Source organism: Hemicordylus capensis, chromosome 7, assembly GCF_027244095.1.
Source record: "Hemicordylus capensis ecotype Gifberg chromosome 7, rHemCap1.1.pri, whole genome shotgun sequence".
Lineage (NCBI taxonomy): Eukaryota > Metazoa > Chordata > Lepidosauria > Squamata > Cordylidae > Hemicordylus > Hemicordylus capensis.
The window spans coordinates 18,645,388-18,665,288 of NC_069663.1; the positions used below are offsets into that span (position 1 = coordinate 18,645,388).

General features: G+C 46.3%; 1 protein-coding gene across 1 annotated transcript; it reads right to left on the minus strand.

The window, feature by feature from the left end:
• Positions 1 to 298: 298 nt before the first annotated feature.
• On the minus strand, positions 299 to 18,646 carry LOC128332806 (trypsin-3-like). The gene is made up of 5 exons (XM_053267568.1): positions 18,604 to 18,646; positions 12,015 to 12,186; positions 7,172 to 7,425; positions 1,458 to 1,594; positions 299 to 499 (listed from the first exon to the last, which is right to left on the minus strand). The coding sequence occupies exons 1-5, from the start codon at positions 18,644 to 18,646 to the stop codon at positions 320 to 322; spliced, it is 786 nt and encodes a 261-aa protein (XP_053123543.1). The 3' UTR covers positions 299 to 319.
• Between the last annotated feature and the right edge of the window lie 1,255 nt (positions 18,647 to 19,901).

A 19,901-nucleotide genomic window follows, 5' to 3' on the forward strand; every position in this document is an offset into this window, starting at 1 on the left:
CTTTTAAAAGGTGCCTCTTTGCTCAGTTAGCAGGGGAAAGCAACATGAAAGCAACATGAGAGATCTCTGCAAATATGCACTCTGGGTATGATGTTAAATACATTTATTATTTGTATTTATTTTCCTTTTGTGCCACTTGGTGGTTGCTTGCAGTCTTAATTAACTGGGATAATGGGTGTGAACAAAAAAGAAGGAAACGCCATGGCATGGCAAGATAAGGCACTCCAGCGGTTGATGGCCTGGAGGTGAAAAGTCAAAGCTCAGTTTCATATTCTTTATTCAGAGCTCAGAACCCAGCAGTGACATCTCCCATTACAGACTAGCAAATGTCTGCCGCACGACTGACTGAGTTGCTCCGTATGATGTCGTTAATCCAGCCGGTGAACTGACAGACGTTTGTGTAGACCCCAGGTTTCCCATCCTGTGCACAGATCTGCATCCCCCAGGAAACAATGCCCTGGAGTTTATTGTTGCACACCAGCGGACCACCGGAGTCACCCTGCAGGGAGAAGAGCAGAAGCAACATCAGCTAGGCTGTGGGCTAGGGCGCTGGAGGGGTGCAAAGCAATGAGCACCAGGCCACCAGCTAAGTCAGAGTCCTCCCAGCACCGAGAAAAGTGCAGTACTGTGCAGAGGTCAGCAGAGTGGGAAATGGATCTTGCATTGCAATTATTTTTGCCAAAGTGGCCCTCGCTTAAAAAGTAGTACAGATCACTGGCATGGGCGTCCACAAGATGTTCGCCAGGGGTGGGGTGGGGGCAAGGCCAGCAAACCTACACCCCCTCCCTGGGAGTATGCCCCTTTGAATTCAATGTAGTAGTAGTACTTTATTACTACTACTACAAGTAGTACTTGTAGTACTACTTGAGCTACTACAAGTAGTACAAGTAGAGCTACTACAAGTAGTAGTACAAGAGCTACTACAAGTAGTACAAGTAGTAATAAAGTAGTACTTTATTACTACTACTACACAACGGCCTCTCAATGCAATTCCCATTGAATACAATTCAATGGGAACTCACTCAATCGGGGTGGGGACACCTGCCCCCTCTTGCCCCCACTGGCCAATCATTGGGCTACAAATACGACTACAACAAGTATCTATATACCGCTTTTCAACAAAAGTTTCCAAGCGGTTTACATAGAAATAAATAAATAGATAAATAAAATGGCCCCCTGTCCCCAAAGGGCTCACAATCTACAAAAGAAACATAAGTTAGACTCTAGCAATGGCCACTGGAAGGATGCTATGCTGGGGATGGATAGGGCCAGTTGCTCTCCCCCTGCTGAATCAAGGGAATCACCACTTTAAAAAGATGCCTCTTTGCTCAGGCCCCACAGGGCTAAATGCGGATGTCACCATGCATTTGTTCTGAGAAGCATCCGGTGCTGATTTATCCCAACAACATTTTATTGCTTTGTGATTTCCACCCTGCTGATGGGGGAAGATCTCTTACCTGACAGGAGTCCACACCGCCTCCCTTCACAGTAGCGCACAGCATGTTTTTCGTGATGGAATTTGGGTATGCCTTGTTGCATTGCTCATTCGAAATTGTGTAGACTTCTGCACACTGCAGGAGGTCGGGGAACTCTGCTGCAAACAAAGAAGACAGGCTGTTCATGGATGTTAAGGATTCCACAGACAGAGCCAGGACCTTCCTGGTGGGCCCAACCTGGACCTGCTAAAGCTGTCTTTGGCTAGCATCACATCTCTTGCCCTCTCCTCCAAGGAGTGCTTCCATGCAGAAGGTTCCAAGTTCCCTCTCGGGCATCTCCAGATAGGGCTGGGAAAGACTCCTGCCTGCAGTCTTGGAGAAGCCGCTGCCAGCCTGGGTAGGGAATACTGAGCTGGATGGATCAAGGGTCTGACTCGGTATAAGGCAGCTTCCTATGTTCCTAAGTGTGTGCTTCCTCATCCCCAGGCTACATTGACTCAGAATTTAAGCTCCTGTGACTCTATCTAAAGCAGGGTTTCCCAACAGGGAGGGTTCAAGTACCTCTAGGGGTACTTGGAGGGCTTCCAAGGGGTACTCAGAGCTTTCCTGCCTCCCCACGCTGTAGCTGTGCTGTATGTTCCCCGCCTGAGAATCGCTGACTTGAAGCCAACATGTCCTCAGCGATGTGTCTGCTGCAGAAGGGGAGGAAGGAGGGTGAAGACCCTCCTCCTCTGCTCCTGATTGGCCGGCTACAGGCTGAAGCTCAGCACGCCCCTCCCCTTAGCCTAACTGACAGGCGTCGGAGAATCAGCACTGAGTATTCCCATTGAAATGGGTAGGATCAGTCAACTTTTCCCATTCATTGCAATGGGAGTCCTTATGAGTAACTTAGTCTGGACGTCAGCCAATGCCTGGAGTACAGTGTTCCCTCTAAGGCGTGTACACATGTGCACGCACACAAGTTTTTAAATGTCCGCTCAGTTATTTTTAGATCCTGCTCAGATTGAATCAGGAAGGTCCCACTCTGAATATATGTGAGCGCACACTGCCTTGATACTGCCATCCAGAACAAAACTCATTCTGCACACAGATGAAAAAAAATGAGAGAGAACACACTGCTGGAGTAGCCTGTCTCATAACTGTCACACACACACACACACACACACACACACACACACACACTCTCCACAAGCTTTCCCAGACAGCAGGCTTTACCATGGATTTACTGCAAAGCTTTACTGTGAGATAGAAGTTGTCCCCCAAAACACAAAAAGTTGATTTTTTTTTTACCCTGCATAGAAATCGGACTACACTCTGAGCCCTTTCTCACGAGAAGTGAGGTCTACCCGGTTTTCGGGGAGGAAGCCCTGAAGAGCTTACCTGCCTGCAAACGATCGATCCGATGTCCCTGGGCAGGTGAATCGCTCGCCCACACGAGCACTGCCTGCTGCTGCTGCTAGCTCTGAAGGTTGGGGCGTGGTTATGCGTTGCTGTGGGTCACCCTGCCCCCTGGAGCTCCAACAATGCACCACATGAGTGTGCGCGGTGCATTATTTGGATCCCCCCTTCCTTCTCCTCCCCTCGTCTCCCCTCCCCAAGTCTGACACATGATTTTAAAAATGGGATTAAGAGAATGTTAAATCCTGGCCTTTTACCCAGGCTTTTATATGATTGTCTCTGCTGCTGCTCTGCTGCCTTATACCGAGTCAGACCCTTGGTCCATCTAGCTGGGTAATGTATTCTGTACTGTTTTTAAGCTTGTATTTTAAATTTTCAATCAGAATTGTTTTTATATTTTTGGCTTACATTTTAATTGTGTCATTTCTAGAATCTTGTTTTAAATTCTGCTGTAAACCGCCTTGGGATTGTTTTAATGAAAGGCGGTATATAAATGTAACAATAAATAAATAAATAAATAAATAAATAACCCCATTTTGAGGGGAGGCTTTGTGGGCGGGTTTGCCGCCATGGTGCCGCTGGGATCGGACCCGTTCCTGGTGGTTCACATGTGTGTGCAAAACTGGTTTTGCACACGCATGTGAACAGCTTCACTAATGTGCAATGAAAGTGCTCCCCAATAGCTTGCAGGGACTTTGGGGTAAATTGGGCTGATATATAAATGCATCCCCTCCATTCTGGGGGAGATGCAAACTAAAAGCCGGGTGTGAAAAACTTCCATGGGATACCTGAGCTCCAACTCCGGGTATGCTTGTTTTTTTAAAAAAAATGTTGAGAACCTAGCATCTAAAGCATCTGATTCTGAGGGAGAGGTGAAACATTGAGTTTCCCTTTGCTGGCCTGTCTGTGTAACTGCCACTTGAATGTGGATGTGCCTCCATCCATAGGCGTTCCACTGGGCTACATCAGTGGGAGAGGGGAGAAAGCTGGGACCAAATGTCATGTGGTTCCTCCTGGCTCAGAACTGACTCCAACCATGGCCATCCCACATGGCTGCATCTGAGGAAGAGCGGAGACCGTAAAGCCCACTTTCTCTTCTTGGCTTAGGAACATGGAACATAGGAACATAGGAAGCTGCCTTCTACCGAGTCAGACCATTGGTCCATCTAGCTCAGTATTGTTCACACATACTGGCAGTAGCTTCTCCAAGGTTGCAGGCAGGAATTTCTCTCAGCCCTATCTTGGAGATGCCAGGGAGGAAACTTGGAACCTTCTACATGCAAGCATGCAGATGTTTTCCCCAGAGCGGCCCCATCCCCTAAGGGGAATATCTTACAGTGCTCTCACATGCAGTCTCCCATTCAAATTCAAACCAGGGCAAACCCTGCTTAGCAGAGGGGACAAGTCATGCTTGCTTCCACAAGACCACCTCTCCTCCCATAGACCAGGGACCATTCGGCTCTTCTTGCCCCAGAACAGAACAGTCTCTTTCACCTGCCATTTTATCTGACCATTACACCAATTATGTAGCCATGCAGAAGCAATGGATACTTGAAGGTGCATATTTTCCTTTTCTATCAGGCTGTGTAGCATTTTCTATCCTTTTCCTATCAGGCTGTCTCTCAGGCTGTGTGTGTCATGATTTTCAACCAGAGGTTCCCCACCTGTGGTTCTCCAAAGGTTGCTGAACTACAGCTCCCATCATCCCTAGCCACAACAGGCTGGGGATGATGGGAGTTGTAGTTCAGCAACCTCTGGAGGACCACAGGTGGGGAACCTCTGGTTTAAACCATAAGCCCCCTTGGGTACATTGCCAGAAAGGTAGTATAGAAAGGATTTTCGGTTTCCTAGGAGAATCTATCTATGTGGTTGCTAAGAGTCGACACCGACTTGACGGCACTTAATCAATCAATCAATCAGTCAGTCAGTCATTAATCAGGTGAAATCTGACTTTGCTGTCCTCTCAGCCAAGAGGCGTGAAGCCTCAGCTTGAACCTGAGCTGTGCAGGCTGCTCATTTGCCAGGACAGGGGAGAGAACAAAGCAAGGCCAGCTTGGATTGGCTCATGGGCTCTTTCTCCTGCATTGCACCCGCTCACACCCCCTCTCTGGAGGAGAGCGAGTGGGTGCTTCGGGCAAGGCTGACATGTCAGTGGTTGCTTGGAGAAGAAAGGGAAGTTTGGAGAAGAAAGGGACACAGCCCACCCACCCTAACCCAGGCAATGAATCGGTGCTCTAGGTGATGGCTCAGGTCTACCTAGTGGGTGGGATGGCCCAAATTGATGAGGTGATAAAGAAATGAATAGATGCTGATGAGGACCTATTGATTAGAAGTTTCAGAAGAAAGACCTTGGAAGATCCTTGCGGCACACTTCCATTAAAAACAATGGGCTTTGTGCTGACACTTTCCTCTAAAGATCGGTATGGAGAGAGAGAGAGAGAGAGAGAGAGAGAGAGAGAGAGAGAGAGAGAGAGAGAGAGAGACACACACACACACAATTGGCCCCTTGTTCTGCTGTCTGTCTCTACACCAGGCCGGCTCAACTTTGACCCTCCTGCAGATGTTGGCCTACAACTCCCATAATCTCTGGCTATTGGACCACTGTGGCTGGGGATTATGGGAGTTGTGGTCCAAAAACAGCTGGGAGGCATAGGAACATAGGAAACTGCCATATACTGAGTCAGACCATTGGTCTATCTAGCTCAGTATTGTCTACATAGACTGGCAGCGGCTTCTCCAAGGTTGCAGGCATTTGTGTGAAAAGCTTCTCACATCCAGCATCTTCTTGCCATCTGCAAGGAACCAGAGACACAGGAACAGAGGAAGCTGCCATATACTGAGTCAAACCATAGGTCCATCTTGCTCAGTATTGTCTACATATACTGGCAGCGGCTTCTCCAAGGTTGCAGGCAGGAATCTCTCTCAGCCCTATATTGGAGATGCTGCCAGGGAGGGAAGCTGGAACATAGATGCTCTTCCCAGAGCAGCTCCATCCCCTAAGGGGAATATATCTTACGGTGCTCACACTTCTAGTCTCCCTTTCATATGCAATCAGGCCGGACCCTGCTTAGCTAAGGGGACAAGTCATGCTTGCTACCACAAGACCAGCTCAAAGACAGTGTGAGTTGCATTACCTCCGATATTTCACTGATGAAAATAGGGGAGTGCCTGGGAATGTGTAGGAGGCATGGCCAATCAGCATGGGTGGTATGAGGTACAGTGTGTAGGAGCTGTGGCCAATCAACTCAGCATACAGTTTTGGCCACAAACATGCCACAAATAGAATGCAGGGTTGTTGTTGTTGTTGTTGTTTTAAAAGCAAGTTCAGATGCAGAGCAGGGACTTTGTGCAATTTATGCAGCGCCACCTGCTGGCCAGCTCTGGCTTTCTGAGAAGAACCAGTCTTCCAATTTTAGCAGATGTGCTGCCAAAGCAAGCCCAGAAGAACTAGCTCTTTCTCCCTTTCACCAGAAATGTAGCAGTCAGTTCGTGGTCAGCAGCTGGTGCTGAGAAAATGGCAGAAGAACAAAGCAGATGAACCGAGTCCATACCCCCAACATTTCGGGATGAAAATAGGAATCGATTTGTAAAACCAGTTCTCATACCAAGGATTATTGGCCAAGTGCCCCCACCTCACTAATATACATCTCTGGAGAACTGGATCTCACCTGCTATATGCTGTGCCTTGCACACAGTGCCTTAATGTGCACATGCAAGTGCCTTAGAGGCATGATGTATCCACCCACCCACCCACGTGGAGATTTAATTTCTAGAGACTATACGGAGGGAGGGGAATCCTGAAGAATGGCAACTCCAGCAACTCACATGAAAAAAATAATGGAACAAACAGGAACATAAGGAGCTGCCATATCCTGAGTCAGACCATTAGTCCATCTAGCTCAGTATTGTCTACACAGACTGGCAGTGGCATCTCTAAGGTTGCAGGCAGGAGTCTCTCTCAGCCCTATCTTGGAGATGCTGCCAAGGAGGTAACTTGGAACCTGCTATACTCTTCCCAGAGCAGCTCCACCCCGCAAGGGGAATATCATGTAGTCTCCCATTCAAATGCAAACCAAGGCAGACCCTGCTTAGCAAAGGGGACAAAAGTCATGCTTCCTACCACAAGACCAGCTCTCCTCAAAGCTTCCCCAAGAGGGAAAGCGATTGACCAGGGACAATGACAAAATAGGGTCAGTGATTGACCAGGGATAGATTCCAGGAAAGAGAGGCTGTCCCTGGTAAAGAGGAACAGCGGAGGCCTACAGATTTCTGACTCCAGCTTGCTGGCTCCATTCCCCCTCTGTGCCCCCATATGTATTTGCAGTCCACTACTGTACATTTAGGGGACTGGGTGGTGCCCCAGCCAGACACCAGGCAACGGACGCCTGGCTCAGCACATGTGTCGGCCAGCGGGATGGGCTTCACGTAGTCATTGATGATGGCCGGATTGCGCAGTCGAATAAGCATGACGTCACTGTCGTGCGTGGTGGGGTCGTAGTTCGGGTGTGGGAATTTTTGTACGGATGTGATACACTGTTCTGTGCCCTCGTTGGCCCTCAAGCTGTGATCCCCCATTCGCATATGGATCTCCCTGCATGGGATGAACAGAGGAGGAAAAACAGATCACATGAAGAAGATCATAAGAGGAAGCATCTCTCTCTGCCTATCTATCGTTCCACTTTAAGCACTTCTATGGGAAAGTGGTTTCTAGATATTTGTCTCCATCATTGTCGTCGAATCCAAGGGAGAGAGTTGTGACATGCAAGGGCAAGGCAGTGGAGTGGAATCAGGGCTATTAACAGTTTAATGAAATAGATCTGATGTACAGAGAAGCGAGTGCAGGCTGCTTTTTCCGGGCTCTTGCTGCTGGCTGTTTGTTAGCCCCGCCTCTACTCCAGGACTGGAATATGAGTAACTAAAAACCCCATTCAAAATGGCAGGCATACTATTTGTACTGTGCAAGGATATATCAGCCCAGGGTTTCGTTTATTTGCATTTATTTTGTTTATTTAGAATATGTATACCCCACCCCTCCAGTACACTACTGCTCAGGGTGGCTTACAACATGACTAAAAGAGATACAATATATAATAAAAGATGAATAAGTTCAACAAGTTTAAAAAACACACATTTGAAATTACAATTTCTTAGAAGTTTCAAACTAAACATTATTAATAAAAAGCTAAAAGCTGAGGACGATAGAAACTAAAGAACCTACCAGATATCAGCAGCAGATGAAACACCGAAAAGCCTCTTTAAAAAGATGTGTTTTTAATTGTTTGTTTTTTAAAAAAAACCCACTGAAGGAGGAAGCATGGCGGAGCTCTTCGGGGAGGACGTTCCAAAGCCGAGGGGCCACAACTGAAAAGGCCCTGTCTCTAAGCCCTGTCTCCAATCCCTGCCAATTGGATCTCTGTTAGTGGCGGGACCATGAGCAGGGCCTGAGATGATGAGGGAAGGGCTCTGGCAGGTTCATTTGGGCAAATGTGGCCCAACAGATATCCTGGCCCCAAGCTGTGCAGAGCTTTAAAGCAGGAAGTATACCACAAACCCTCCCCCAAAGGACCCCACCACAATATAATCACCTAATACAAAACTATAATCACCTAATAAAAAACTTTTTATTGGTTTTTAGTGTCTTGTAAACTGCCCAGAGAACTCGCGTTTTGGGCAGTATAAAAATGTGATAGATAGATAGATAGATAGATAGATAGATAGATAGATAGATAGATAGATAATCTAGAAGTATGCATGGGCCTCCAAAGAACTATTAATCTAACCTGTAGATAACAAAAATATTGCAACCCTCTAAACACTATAAAATCAGTGATAATATAGAATAAATTTTTAAAAATTCTTAGCTAAAATATCCACATAGACAGTACATATAGAAAACCATAAATACTCTTAATGAATACATAAATCAATCAAAAGTATGAATCCGAACAATCCCTATATAGTACAGTACGTTCAAAATGGACTTCACCACTGGCCTCTTCAAAGTAAACGGGGGAAAGTGCCACAACCAGCAATCCAATCAATCATGAAGTTTCCTTCTAAGTTTCTAGATGTCCAGTTTAATAGATAGAAAGCCCTATCAATTGTAAATGACGTGGAAATGCAAGCTCTGTATTTTGTGAAGAGCCAAAACCAGTCAAAGAACTCAAGGGTGGCGGCAAGGGGGGGCGGATTCTGCCTCACTTCCTTGCAGGTTGCAGCTTCTGCCTCAGCTCTCCTCTCTGCCCATGCTTTCTTTCTTTACTCTCAAACTTCTCCATCTGGCCTTCTCCTTGTGTTGTTTTTGGTGAATCCATTCCTTGATCCAGGCCAGCTTTTGAATGGGGCTTCAGCCTTCAGTTATTTGTATTCCAGCCCTGGAGTAGAGGCGGGGCTAACAAACAACCAGCAGCAAGAGCACTGAAGGCAGACTGCACTCTGTAGATAATGTCTATTTCATTGAACTCTTAATATACCTGATTCCACTCCACTGCCTTTTCTTTGCATACCACAACTCTTACCCTTGGATTCTGCACTCCTTGTTTTGTTATCTCACCTTCTTCTTGCCCCGGACACTCAAAGTATATACGCTGTATAAATAGTTGAAGAGGAAAATCTTTCAGACCTCAATCTTGAAAACAGATGGACATCAGTTTTTATCCTCTTTCCCCCATGGAAAGTATACTTATGAGATTACCTTGCTGTTCATGTGGGTGTCTGTCCATATGTTTGTGTCCCTCAACAACTTCACAATGTCTGCACCATTGTGCACCAAATTTGGTACAGATATTGTGCCACATAGGGACAGCTGAATAGCGTGGTTTGTGACAATGCCACCATGCACCCCGATCGAAGATGGCAGCCGTACAAAAAGTAGGCAGATTAGTTCCTGCATATAGATAGATAGATAGATAGATAGTGTGTGTGTATCTATCTATCTATCTATCTATCTATGTTTTTGGAACACGACAAATATTTATATACTGCTTTTCAACAAAAGTTCCCAACGCGGTTTAAATAGATATCAATCAATCAATCAATCAATCAATCAATCAAATAAAATGGCTCCCTGTGCCCAAAGGGCTCTACAAAGGTAATATAAGATAGAAACAAGAAACAGCCACTGGAAGGTTGCTGTGCTGGGGACGGAAAGGGCCAGTTGCTCTCCCCCTGCTAAATAAAGAAAATCACCACTTTAAAAAGATGCCTCTTTGCTCAGTTAGCAGCTGAAAGCAACATGAAAGCAAATATATTGCCATGAAAAGTGAGCTAGATGGAAAGCAAAGGTGCTCTCTCTCCCTCCTTTCTTCATTGTCCTGCAATTGCTGTCTGGGCAAATTAGGTCATGAGAAATGACATCACTGCTCAACTTGCAAAGATGATCCCCAAGATTGCTGTTCAGATGCCAGTGGAAATATGAGGCTAACTCAAGATCACCTAGCTGTTATGTATGCCAAAGAAACTAAGCACAGAAAAAGTGACTCATGGAAGGCCACCCAAACAGGTAATGAAAGGATACAGCCTAGACTTCCTGACTCTGGAAGGTAACTGGCAGATAGAAGACAAGGAAATACTTCTCTTTTCTCTATGTTATGGTGACTGTTTAAGTATTGGGAAACTGTCAGTCATTCAGTCAGTCTTTATTACAGTCTCAGTAATAAAGTACACCTAAAACAATTATAAAATTTGAACACAACCATACTAATAACATATCTCTACACTGGTTCTAACCATAGTGAGCAGAATGTCAAACTCATATTGTAGAACAACAAAATTTCACAAATGTGTGTATTACTGACGAATTTGTATCTATCAGCAAATATTTGATGTAGAATTTGTCCGAACGTCCTGGAAGGTTTTGTAAAACAGGCTTGATCTTCACCGGCTCTCTAAGATAGGCAAAGGGTATGTCTGGGATTTTATGTAAATTGCCTGGAGATGTTTCGTATCAGGCAGTTTATAAATCGAATAAATAAATAATGCCCATGGGATGCTGCACAGGCTGTCAGCCATTTGACATCAGAGCTAGTTCCTCAGTGGTCTTTTTACAGTCACAGGATGGTGTCTGGGAGCATTTCTGCAAATGTGTATATTGTTGTTGTTGTTGTTGTTGTTTACACAGTCAGACAGGTGTTATTGACTGGTTTGTTTTATCCAGACATCGAGTCCTTCCCAAGGAACTGGGATGGCTGAATTTTATTATCAATATTGTTGCTGTTGTTGTTATTATAGATATCGGCACAGAATATAGGCTGTTCCCAGTAAAGCTGCTTTTTGTAATTGGCTGATGGTGATTTCTGTGGCCCCTATCATGTGTTGAGGTGCTCTTCAAGGTGTTTTGGAATTGCACCTAGGGCGCCAGTTACTACAGGGATTATTTTAGTGTTCTTCTGCCACAAGCTTTCAATTTCAATTTGTAGATCTTTTGTATTTTGTTTTTTCCCCTTTTTCTTGTATTCAACTATCACCTGGTATTCGCTATGCCGATTATTTTAACTTGTTTTTCTTTCTTCTTGACTACATTTATATCTGGTGTATTGTGTGGCAGATGTTTGTCTGTTTGTAGTTGGAAGTCCCATAATATTTTTGCATCTTCATTTCCTACAACTTTTTCAATTTTATGGTCCCACCAATTTTTGGCTACCGGTAGCCAAAATTATTATTATTATTATATTTATATCCCACTCTTCCTCCAAGAAGCCCAGAGCAGTGTACTACAGACTTAAGTTTCTCCTCACAACAACCCTGTGAAGTAGGTTAGGCTGAGAGAGAAGTGACTGGCCCAGAGTCACCCTGCAAGTCTCATGGCTGAATGGGGATTTGAACTCGGGTCTCCCCGGTCCTAGTCCGGCACTCTAACCACTACACCTGGCTCCTTATGTGAAACTGTATGGTTAGAAAAGGGCATCCAGGTTCAACTGGTTCATATAACATCTCACCATCCTCTTTGAGACTAGATTGCTAGACGGATGGTTTGGGGTTGTTTCTGGTCCCTTCTGTGTGTACCCGATGACTCACTCCCATAAAACAGTTTCACGTGCATGAACCACATGCCTCCAGAACAAACTGTGGTGCTCCTTGTAGCCCCTGGGTGACCCAACGGACACTCAGAAAATTGGACATCCAGAAGCACACCCACTGTCTTCCTTGCTCCAACCCTCCAGTTCCCTGGCATTTCCTTACCCCATGTTATCACAGTGGGCAGCGGTGATCACCCAGTCCTTCTCTATCAGGACGCCTCCACACTGAATATCAGGGCCATTTTTCATGTTGTTGGAGAGGATAACTTGGTAGGGCTGGCGGTGCCTGGGGCACTCACGTCCCCCGACGATCCGTGAGTCATCTTGCGCTGCTACTGGGGAGGAAACCAGCCAAGATTATTTGCAGGTTCAGACACATCTTGCAAAGTCCTAGGGCAAAGCAGCATGGAGATGGGGAGGTCAGCCTCAGTGGAAACCTTGGGCAACATTTTGCTTGGGCTCAAGCGAAAACTTCTGCTTGGGCCCAAGTTAGGATGCTACCTGTGGTGAGGAGCAAAACGCTGCCTTGTCCCATGCCCCTGGTGGGGGCCAGATAGGGATGTGCACAAAACCGGTTCGCCTGGTTTGTTCTGAGTCCGAACTGGACTCGAACCGAACCGGCCATGTTTGGTTTTGGCACCCCAAATGAGGAGCCCAGCTTGGCTTGAATTTGAGCTGTTTTGGGGGTGCCAGGGACTTTATGGGGCTTTTTTTAAAAAAATGGCAGACTTACTACCTCCGAGGCCTCTGAGGGTGCTGCTCTGGTCGTGTGGGTGTGAGTGGGTGTCTTCAGTGGTTCCTCCTACCCTGCCAGCCTCCCCCTGGTCTCTTATGGGCTGTTTCAGCCCTCTCTGAGCTCACAGTGGCCATTTTGGAGGCCGCCACGTATGCGCATGGAGGTTGAGTCACTTCTCACACATCCCTAGGGCCAGCCAGCCCCCTTTGAAAACAAATCTGTGCAGACTTTGAAAGTGCACAAGTGGGCAGGGAGGGCAGAAGGTTGCCAGCAGCCTCTTCTTCTCTCCTCGTGCTTTTTGTACGGTTTGTAAAGAGTGACAGAGCAGGGAAGCAAGAGTGCAGTGAGAGAGCAGCCTAACAGCCAACTAACTGCATTGGTGCACAGGGACATGACAATTTTTGACGCCTCTCCCTTCCTCAGGAAGCCCTCTGTGCCACCTGAAAATATGTCCTTGAGGGTTGTGTAGCCCTTGGGCACATATTTTCAGGTGGCACAGAGGGCTTCCTGGGGAAGGAGGGGCTGTCAAAAATGGCTGCTTCTCCTCTGCACAAGTGCAGTTAGTTGGGAAGCTCTGTCAGGCTGCTCTCTCAGTGCACCCATGCAGCCTTGCTCTGAATGCCAGCCAGTGTGAGCAGTGGTGCACCTTGCAAAATGTGCAAGTATAGGCTTGGTCCAAGAGAGCTGCTCCAATGGTGACAGCAGGTGACATCTCACCACTCTGCTGGTGCCCCAGGAATCTTCACCCCCTGAGGCAATGGCCTGACCTTGCCTCATGAAAGAGCCGCTTGCTGGGCTGAATTCTGGTGCATACACTCAAGAGGTGCGGTACATGAAGGAGAGGTGGAGGGCCTGCTGCTCCTGGCTGGCAGGCGAGAAGGGGAAGGGGAGGCCACAGAAAGGCAAAAGGATTCTAATGGCACGGATAGGAGCCGTGAGGAAGTCTGTAGGCTGAAGACTGCTGGTGAAGCAGGAACATTTATTATTATTATTATTATTATTATTATTATTATTATTATTATTAATTTATTCAATTTCTATACCGCCCTTCCAAATATGGCTCAGGGTGGTTAACACAGGGAAATAATACATAAATAAGATGTATTATTTATAAGACATCCCAAGGCGGTTTACAAAAGTTGAAATACAATAAAACTCCATAAAAACCACATTTGAAACCTGAAAATCAGTTTAATGGTAAAACAATAACACACAGACACACACAGACACAGACACACACAACCAGCCATAAAAAAGACAAACAGAAGCAGGAAAGCTGAAAGACCCCGGCAGCCCTTATGGGGTAAATGCCTGAACAAATAAAAAGGTCTTTCATTGTTTTTTAAAAGCAGCCACCAATGTCAAGGAGTGGACATTCACTGGGAGAGCATTCTGGAGCTGGGGGGCAACAAGACTTTATTTATTATTTCGCTGTGTAAACCGCCCTGAGCCATTTTTGGAAGGGCGGTATAGAAATCGAAGAAATAAATAAAATAAATAAATAACAACAGAGAAAGCCCTATCCTGCTTGCACAGCAATTGAGCTTCTCTCAACATCAGCACATGGAGTAAAGGCCCCTCTGACACCCTTGTTAGGTGAGCAGAGACCCTTGGGAGCAGGCGGTCCTCCCGGTATCCAGGGCCCAAACTATTCAGAGCTCTAAAGGTAATAACCAGCGTCTTGAATTAGTTCCGGAAACAAATTGGCAGCCAGTGCAGCTCTTTCAAAATAGGTGTGATATGCTCCGAGCGAGCAGTTCCAGAGAGAACCCTGGCAGCTGCGTTCTGCATTTATTTTATTTAATAAAATAAATAATAGTAATAATAATAATAATATACAGAGAGGCCAGTGCAGACTGCCTTCAGTGCTCTTGCTGCTGGCTGTTTTTGTTAGCCCCGCCTCTACTCCAGGACTTGAATACAAGAAACTAAAGCACCATTCAAAAGCTGGCCTGGATCAAGGAATGGATTAATCAAAAACACCACAGGGTGGGGGTGGAGTTCATATAAGGGCACCATTTACAATGACGCCAGCACAGCGACAGAAAGTGCTGTTCGTACAACCAATGGCATTATTCAGCTTTGCTTCTGACAATGCGCAGTTACTCTGTGTCCTCAAAAAGTAGCACTTTGGTGGTGCAGTGTTCAAAACAGCTTAACTTTAGGCACTTCCAGCTGCAATAAAGCCTCCCGTCTGGGAAAGCTCCAGAGGGGAGAGGCTTTAACCCCATCTGTGTCTCCTCCCTCTCTTAGATGCTTCACCTCCGTCGTCTTGTATAGAATGATCTTTTCTGTTTGCCTCTTTGCATATGCTCTCATAGGAACGGGGATGAACATTGATTAACAAGGTCTCTTTCAGCTGCCTATGCCCTCTTGAATTTTAAACATGGTGGTTTGAATTGGGATTCCAGCTTTTAGTCCTGTTTTTCATACTGCTTTGCTGCCTGTTTATTTTACTTAGGAACATAGGAAGCTGCCTTCTACTGAGTCAGACCGTTGGTCCATCCAGCTCAGTATTGTCTTCACAGACTGGTAGCGGCTTCTCCAAGGTTGCAGGCAGGAGTCTCTCCCAGCCCTATCTTGGAGATGCTGTCAGGGTGGGAACTTGGAACCTTCTGCACACAAGCATGTAGGTGCTCTTCCCAGAGTGGTCCCATCCCCACAGAACTCACACATGTTGTCTCCCATTCAAATGCAAACCAGGGCAGACCCTGCTTAGCAAAGGGGATAGTTCATGCTTGTCGACACTGACTCAACGGCACACTTTCCCTTACCAGCTCTCCTACCCCTAGCCAACATGATGGAAGCAATGTGGAAAGGAGCATTATGTGGCTTCCCGGAATCTATTTGAAAGCTGCCCCGAGAAGCATCATGATGGAGGGGCGGAATGGAAACATTTGAAGTCAATAATCAATTCATACAATTAAACAAACCCTTATATTCAGTACCAAGGCGGCCCGCTTCCTCTAGGACAGTTGACCAATTACCCAGACATATCAACCCACACTGCAGATGTGCAGAGGGACAGACACTTGTGCATACTTTGCGCTCAGACACATCCTTTTGGCCAAACACCCCGAGAATGTTGTTTGCCTACCTGGACATGTCATCAGGAATAGCACTGCGGTCAGAAGCCTCACGGCCCTGTAGGGAGTAAACGGCGCCTGCATACGTGTGACTTGTCGTCGGAAGTGCTGTTGGATCAAGAGGAATTTATTGTCACTGCATCTGTCACCCTTAAATCCCTGCTGGCCCCACCTTCCTTCTCGTTGCCTGGAAGTGGAAAGATCCAGTTATGTGGGTTCACACCCTGTTACTGCCATTCAATGCCTGAGCACCCCTGACCAGACAAATGAGGATGAAGGAAGCTCCCTGCTGGTCCTCCAGCACAATATGGCTCCTGCGATGGCAGCCTGAGCTGTCCTCCAGTGGAGACTGAAGTTAAGGTAATTTTCTGGAGTTCCTGAACAGCAGGCTCACCCAAGGCACAATGAGCCCTTTGCGTTTGCTGCTCTCCATCCTGTCATGTTCCAAGTGACGGAACCATAAACACAACCCAGCCAACGGCCCTATTAAGTTAAGGCCCTTGCACTGAACCTGATTTCCTTGATCTAAATCCAGCTTCTTTTCTTACACGGTGGTTCAAGGTTCTAATTACAGTTGGGGTGTGTGTTGGTGAGTAAGTGAGTGTGCCATGTGGTACTGTATTAGGGAGCAAGAGGTAAAAAGGGGCAGGGGGCTTTTTGGAGCACCCCCCTTCACCTTCCCGATGGCTAATGAGGCAGAAACACCCCCGCCCATCAAGTATTCTGTCACTGGAATCCTTCTTCCATCCCCAGATAATGAAAAAGATTATTAAGCTCCCCTTTCCACCAGCAGGTGTTAGCTGGGCTTTTCTTTTCTGCTGAAAGAGACTTGTGCAGAAGAGGGGCAGTGCACAGCCTCTAAAAGGTGCTTTCCAGATTGCACACTATCACAGTGTCGCAATGGGTCCCTTAAGTGTGCCTCTGTATTGCCTGTGTTTTGACATCGCAGCCCCTGCGATGTAAGGAAGGTGCCGTTCATATTTCTGACGCCTTCTTTGGAATCTTATTGCTGCGTTACAGCCCTATAATGTCACATCTGTGTGGCAAAAAAATTAAATAAATAAAGCTGTATTTGCCTGTTGTAGGAGGCTTGCCCCCTGACAACAGATCTCGAATGCAGTTTGAATTCAGCGACACAAAATGTTGCCGCTTACACCGCTTTTCGCATTGTAAGGCTCACAATCTGGAAAGCGTCAAAGAGAAAAGAATTTGCAGCAGAAGCAGCACGGAAATCCATACTGCACCACTAAGTGCCTGAGACCCCGGAGCAAACACGTTCTGCATGATAGTAGCACAAGGAGGGCTGCAGTTCCCGAGGCACAAATCAGCCTCCCAAACCGAGCAGCTGAGTTACCACTGGAAAAAGATGGTCTTGCACCACGGAAGTGTTTGTGGCAGCCACTTTGTTACAGTGGAGTGGATCTGTCCTCGAAAAATAAAAGCCTTTTTGGAAAGGCCCACAGAAGTGAGCAGAGAGAAGAGAAGAGAAGAGAAGAGAAGAGAAGAGAAGAGAAGGATAAATACATGGTGTGTATATATGATGGGAGTTACTCCTGTAAGTGTCAAAATGAATGCCCAAGGTTTATATCTCAAATATGACTTATGAAGCATTGCTAAAGGAAAGTATCAATCATTTCACAGCAATCTGTGAAGGGAATTTTCACTTTCATTTTTAAAAATTTGCTTTAAAAATGTATTTTCATATATGTAGGTGGTAAACATGGCATGCAGCAGCTGATACGATGAGAAGAATTGCTCAAAGTAGTCCCACTGAAATAAAAAAGACAAGTTAGGCAACACCTAAGTAGTCCTTTACATTTCAGTGGGGTTACGGTGGGCATTTTTCCTCATGTCAGTCAACATGATTGAGCACCACTGAAATCCATGAGACAAGTTGGTCATGACTAACTTACAGCCTATTAATTTCAGTGAGGCGTAGCCATGACTAACTTGGTCTGGATGCTGCCTAGAGAAAATAACCCAAGAAAAATGCATTTGAAAGTCCTGAATAGTTTATATAGAACTGGAGTTAATGTTCCAGTTAAAATCTCTCTCTCTCTCTCTCTCTCGGGAATGAATCTGTCTTAGGTTCCGCACTCCACCCTTTGCTGCTAAAACCTTTCTTTTGCAAAACAGAATTGATTCTCTCCTGACTCCGTGATCTGATTGTCACTTTCTTGGCCATCTCTCCCTCTTTTTCATTAAGAGGGAAGGTGACATTAAAAGTCAAAATAATCCAAACACTGATCCATTCTGAATGTGAAAAGGCATTCAACCTTACATTAGACATTGTAGCACAATCCTTTCCCAAGTCATATTGTCACCTCTAAATACGCATTTTCTATTTTGCAAAGGAAAGGCATTGCTTTAGCAGTGAAGAAGACACGGCGAGGGGGAATCTAGGGCAGAAAATGCCACTGTACAGGTGTGAAGTGGTGGTTCTCTAGAGAGAGAGAGATCAATTAACTGGATCATTCAATCCAGTTCTATATGAACGATTCCTGGAAAGTATCGAGGTGGTGTGTCTCAAGGAGAGACTGCCCAAGACCGTAAACCGCCCTGAGCCATTTTGGAAGAGCAGTATACAAATCAAATCAAATCAAATCAAATCAAATCAAATAAATAAGAAACTGATGGCATTTGTATTTCTCTTCATACATCTGGGGGAATCGTCTTATGTGCCAGAGGGCTGAGCAATGGCTATAGGTCACAAGGTCACGGTCCATCTTCTTTTGCCCTGGGGCTTCCTGGTCTAGTCCTTGCCCAAATTACCTTCCCTCACCCACTTCCCTCACACAAACCATCATCACCTGCAGTTCCTGGGTGGAGAGAGATGTCGTCGTGATGGAGCATCCAGTGAGAGTAGGTTTCTGAAGGTATCTGTGGTTGTCGCAGTCACTGCTTGGGCTATGAGTCAAACAGGCCCTTACCTGCCCAATCTTTGACGTGATCAATCGCCCTGTGCTTATCCATTGCACATGTCTAGGCAAAGAGGGCAGGGCACTCCCTGTGTCACCTTAGCACGCTGAGCCTCCGGTGCAGAACTGCTCCTTCCCTGTCGGGTACCTGGATCTCCAAAGAGCCCACAAAGTCTGTTGACCAGCGGGGCGGGTGGAATTCTTTTCTGCCACTTCCAGCCCACTCTCTGTCTCGAACTCTCCAATAAATCAGGTCAGCTGGAGCGAGCTCTCCTTTAAAGTACCTGCCTGCCTTCAGCCAGTTTCGGTCTCTGAAAGCTTTTGCTCCACCCTCATAGTGTATGAATGCTCACCACTGTTGAATGCATTACCTGGCTTCGCTTTAACCTCCTGGAGGTGCAGAAGAGAGCCAGCCAAACAGCACAGATTCCCTCTCTATCCCGGGGACTTTCTAGGGATGAATTGGTCTAACTTTTTTTTGCAGGGGTGTAGCAAGACATTTTTCATTGGGGGTAAGAAGCAAATACTGGGGAGGCAGGAAGGTTGGGGAAAGGCCACTATAAAGGAGGTTTCTGCTAAATAGGGGTGAAAGGGAATGATAACTAAGGGAGGAGAGCTGGCCTTGTGGTAGCAAGCAGGGCTTGTCCTCTTTGCTAAGCATGGTCCACCTTGTTTGCATATGAATGGGAGCAGGGGTGTAGCAAGGTTGGAATGGGCCCAGAGACAAGATTTTAAAATGGGCCCCTCCCTCACAGAAGCTCAGCTCATGAAGTAAAGAAATCTTAAATGAGGCTGAATAGTGGTAACAAAAAGCATAGTAATATATATATATATATATCTCCTATGTGCCACAATAGAACATCATTCTAAATTTTTTTTAAAGGTTTTGTAACTTGTGGACAATGCAAGCCATTTAATGGCACTAAAGAAAGACATGCTGTTCTGGTAGCTCCAGGTCTTAACACTCACATCAATTTCGGAGGATGAATACAACTGAAGGAAGCCGCAGCTGGGGGGGTCAGTCATGTGACTTGCCTCTGGGGGGGGGCCCAAGGCAGTGGGCCCCCAGACAACTGTCTCCCCTTGCCCTATTATAGTTATGCCCCTGAATGGGAGACCACGTGCATGAACATATTCTGCTTAGGAAATGGAGCTGCTCTGGGATGAGCATTTGCATGCAGAAAGTTCCAACCTCCCTCCCTGGCATCTCCAAGATAGGGCTGGGAGAGACTCCTGACTGCAACCTTGGAGAAGCCGCTGCCAGTCTGTGTAGATAATACTGAGCTAGATAGACCAGTGGTCTGACTTGG

What these genes read in the sequence shown, in the direction of transcription:
- LOC128332806 (XM_053267568.1), bottom strand. Translation starts at nt 18,646, where the DNA reads ATGGATAAGCACAGGGCGATTGATCACGTCAAAGATTGGGCAG. An exon ending in TCACGTCAAAGATTGGGCAG is followed by an intron (nt 12,187 to 18,603) that starts GTAAGGGCCTGT and finishes TTTCCTCCCCAG; the next exon opens with TAGCAGCGCAAGATGACTCA. An exon ending in GCGGTGTGGACTCCTGTCAG is followed by an intron (nt 500 to 1,457) that starts GTAAGAGATCTT and finishes TTCTCCCTGCAG; the next exon opens with GGTGACTCCGGTGGTCCGCT.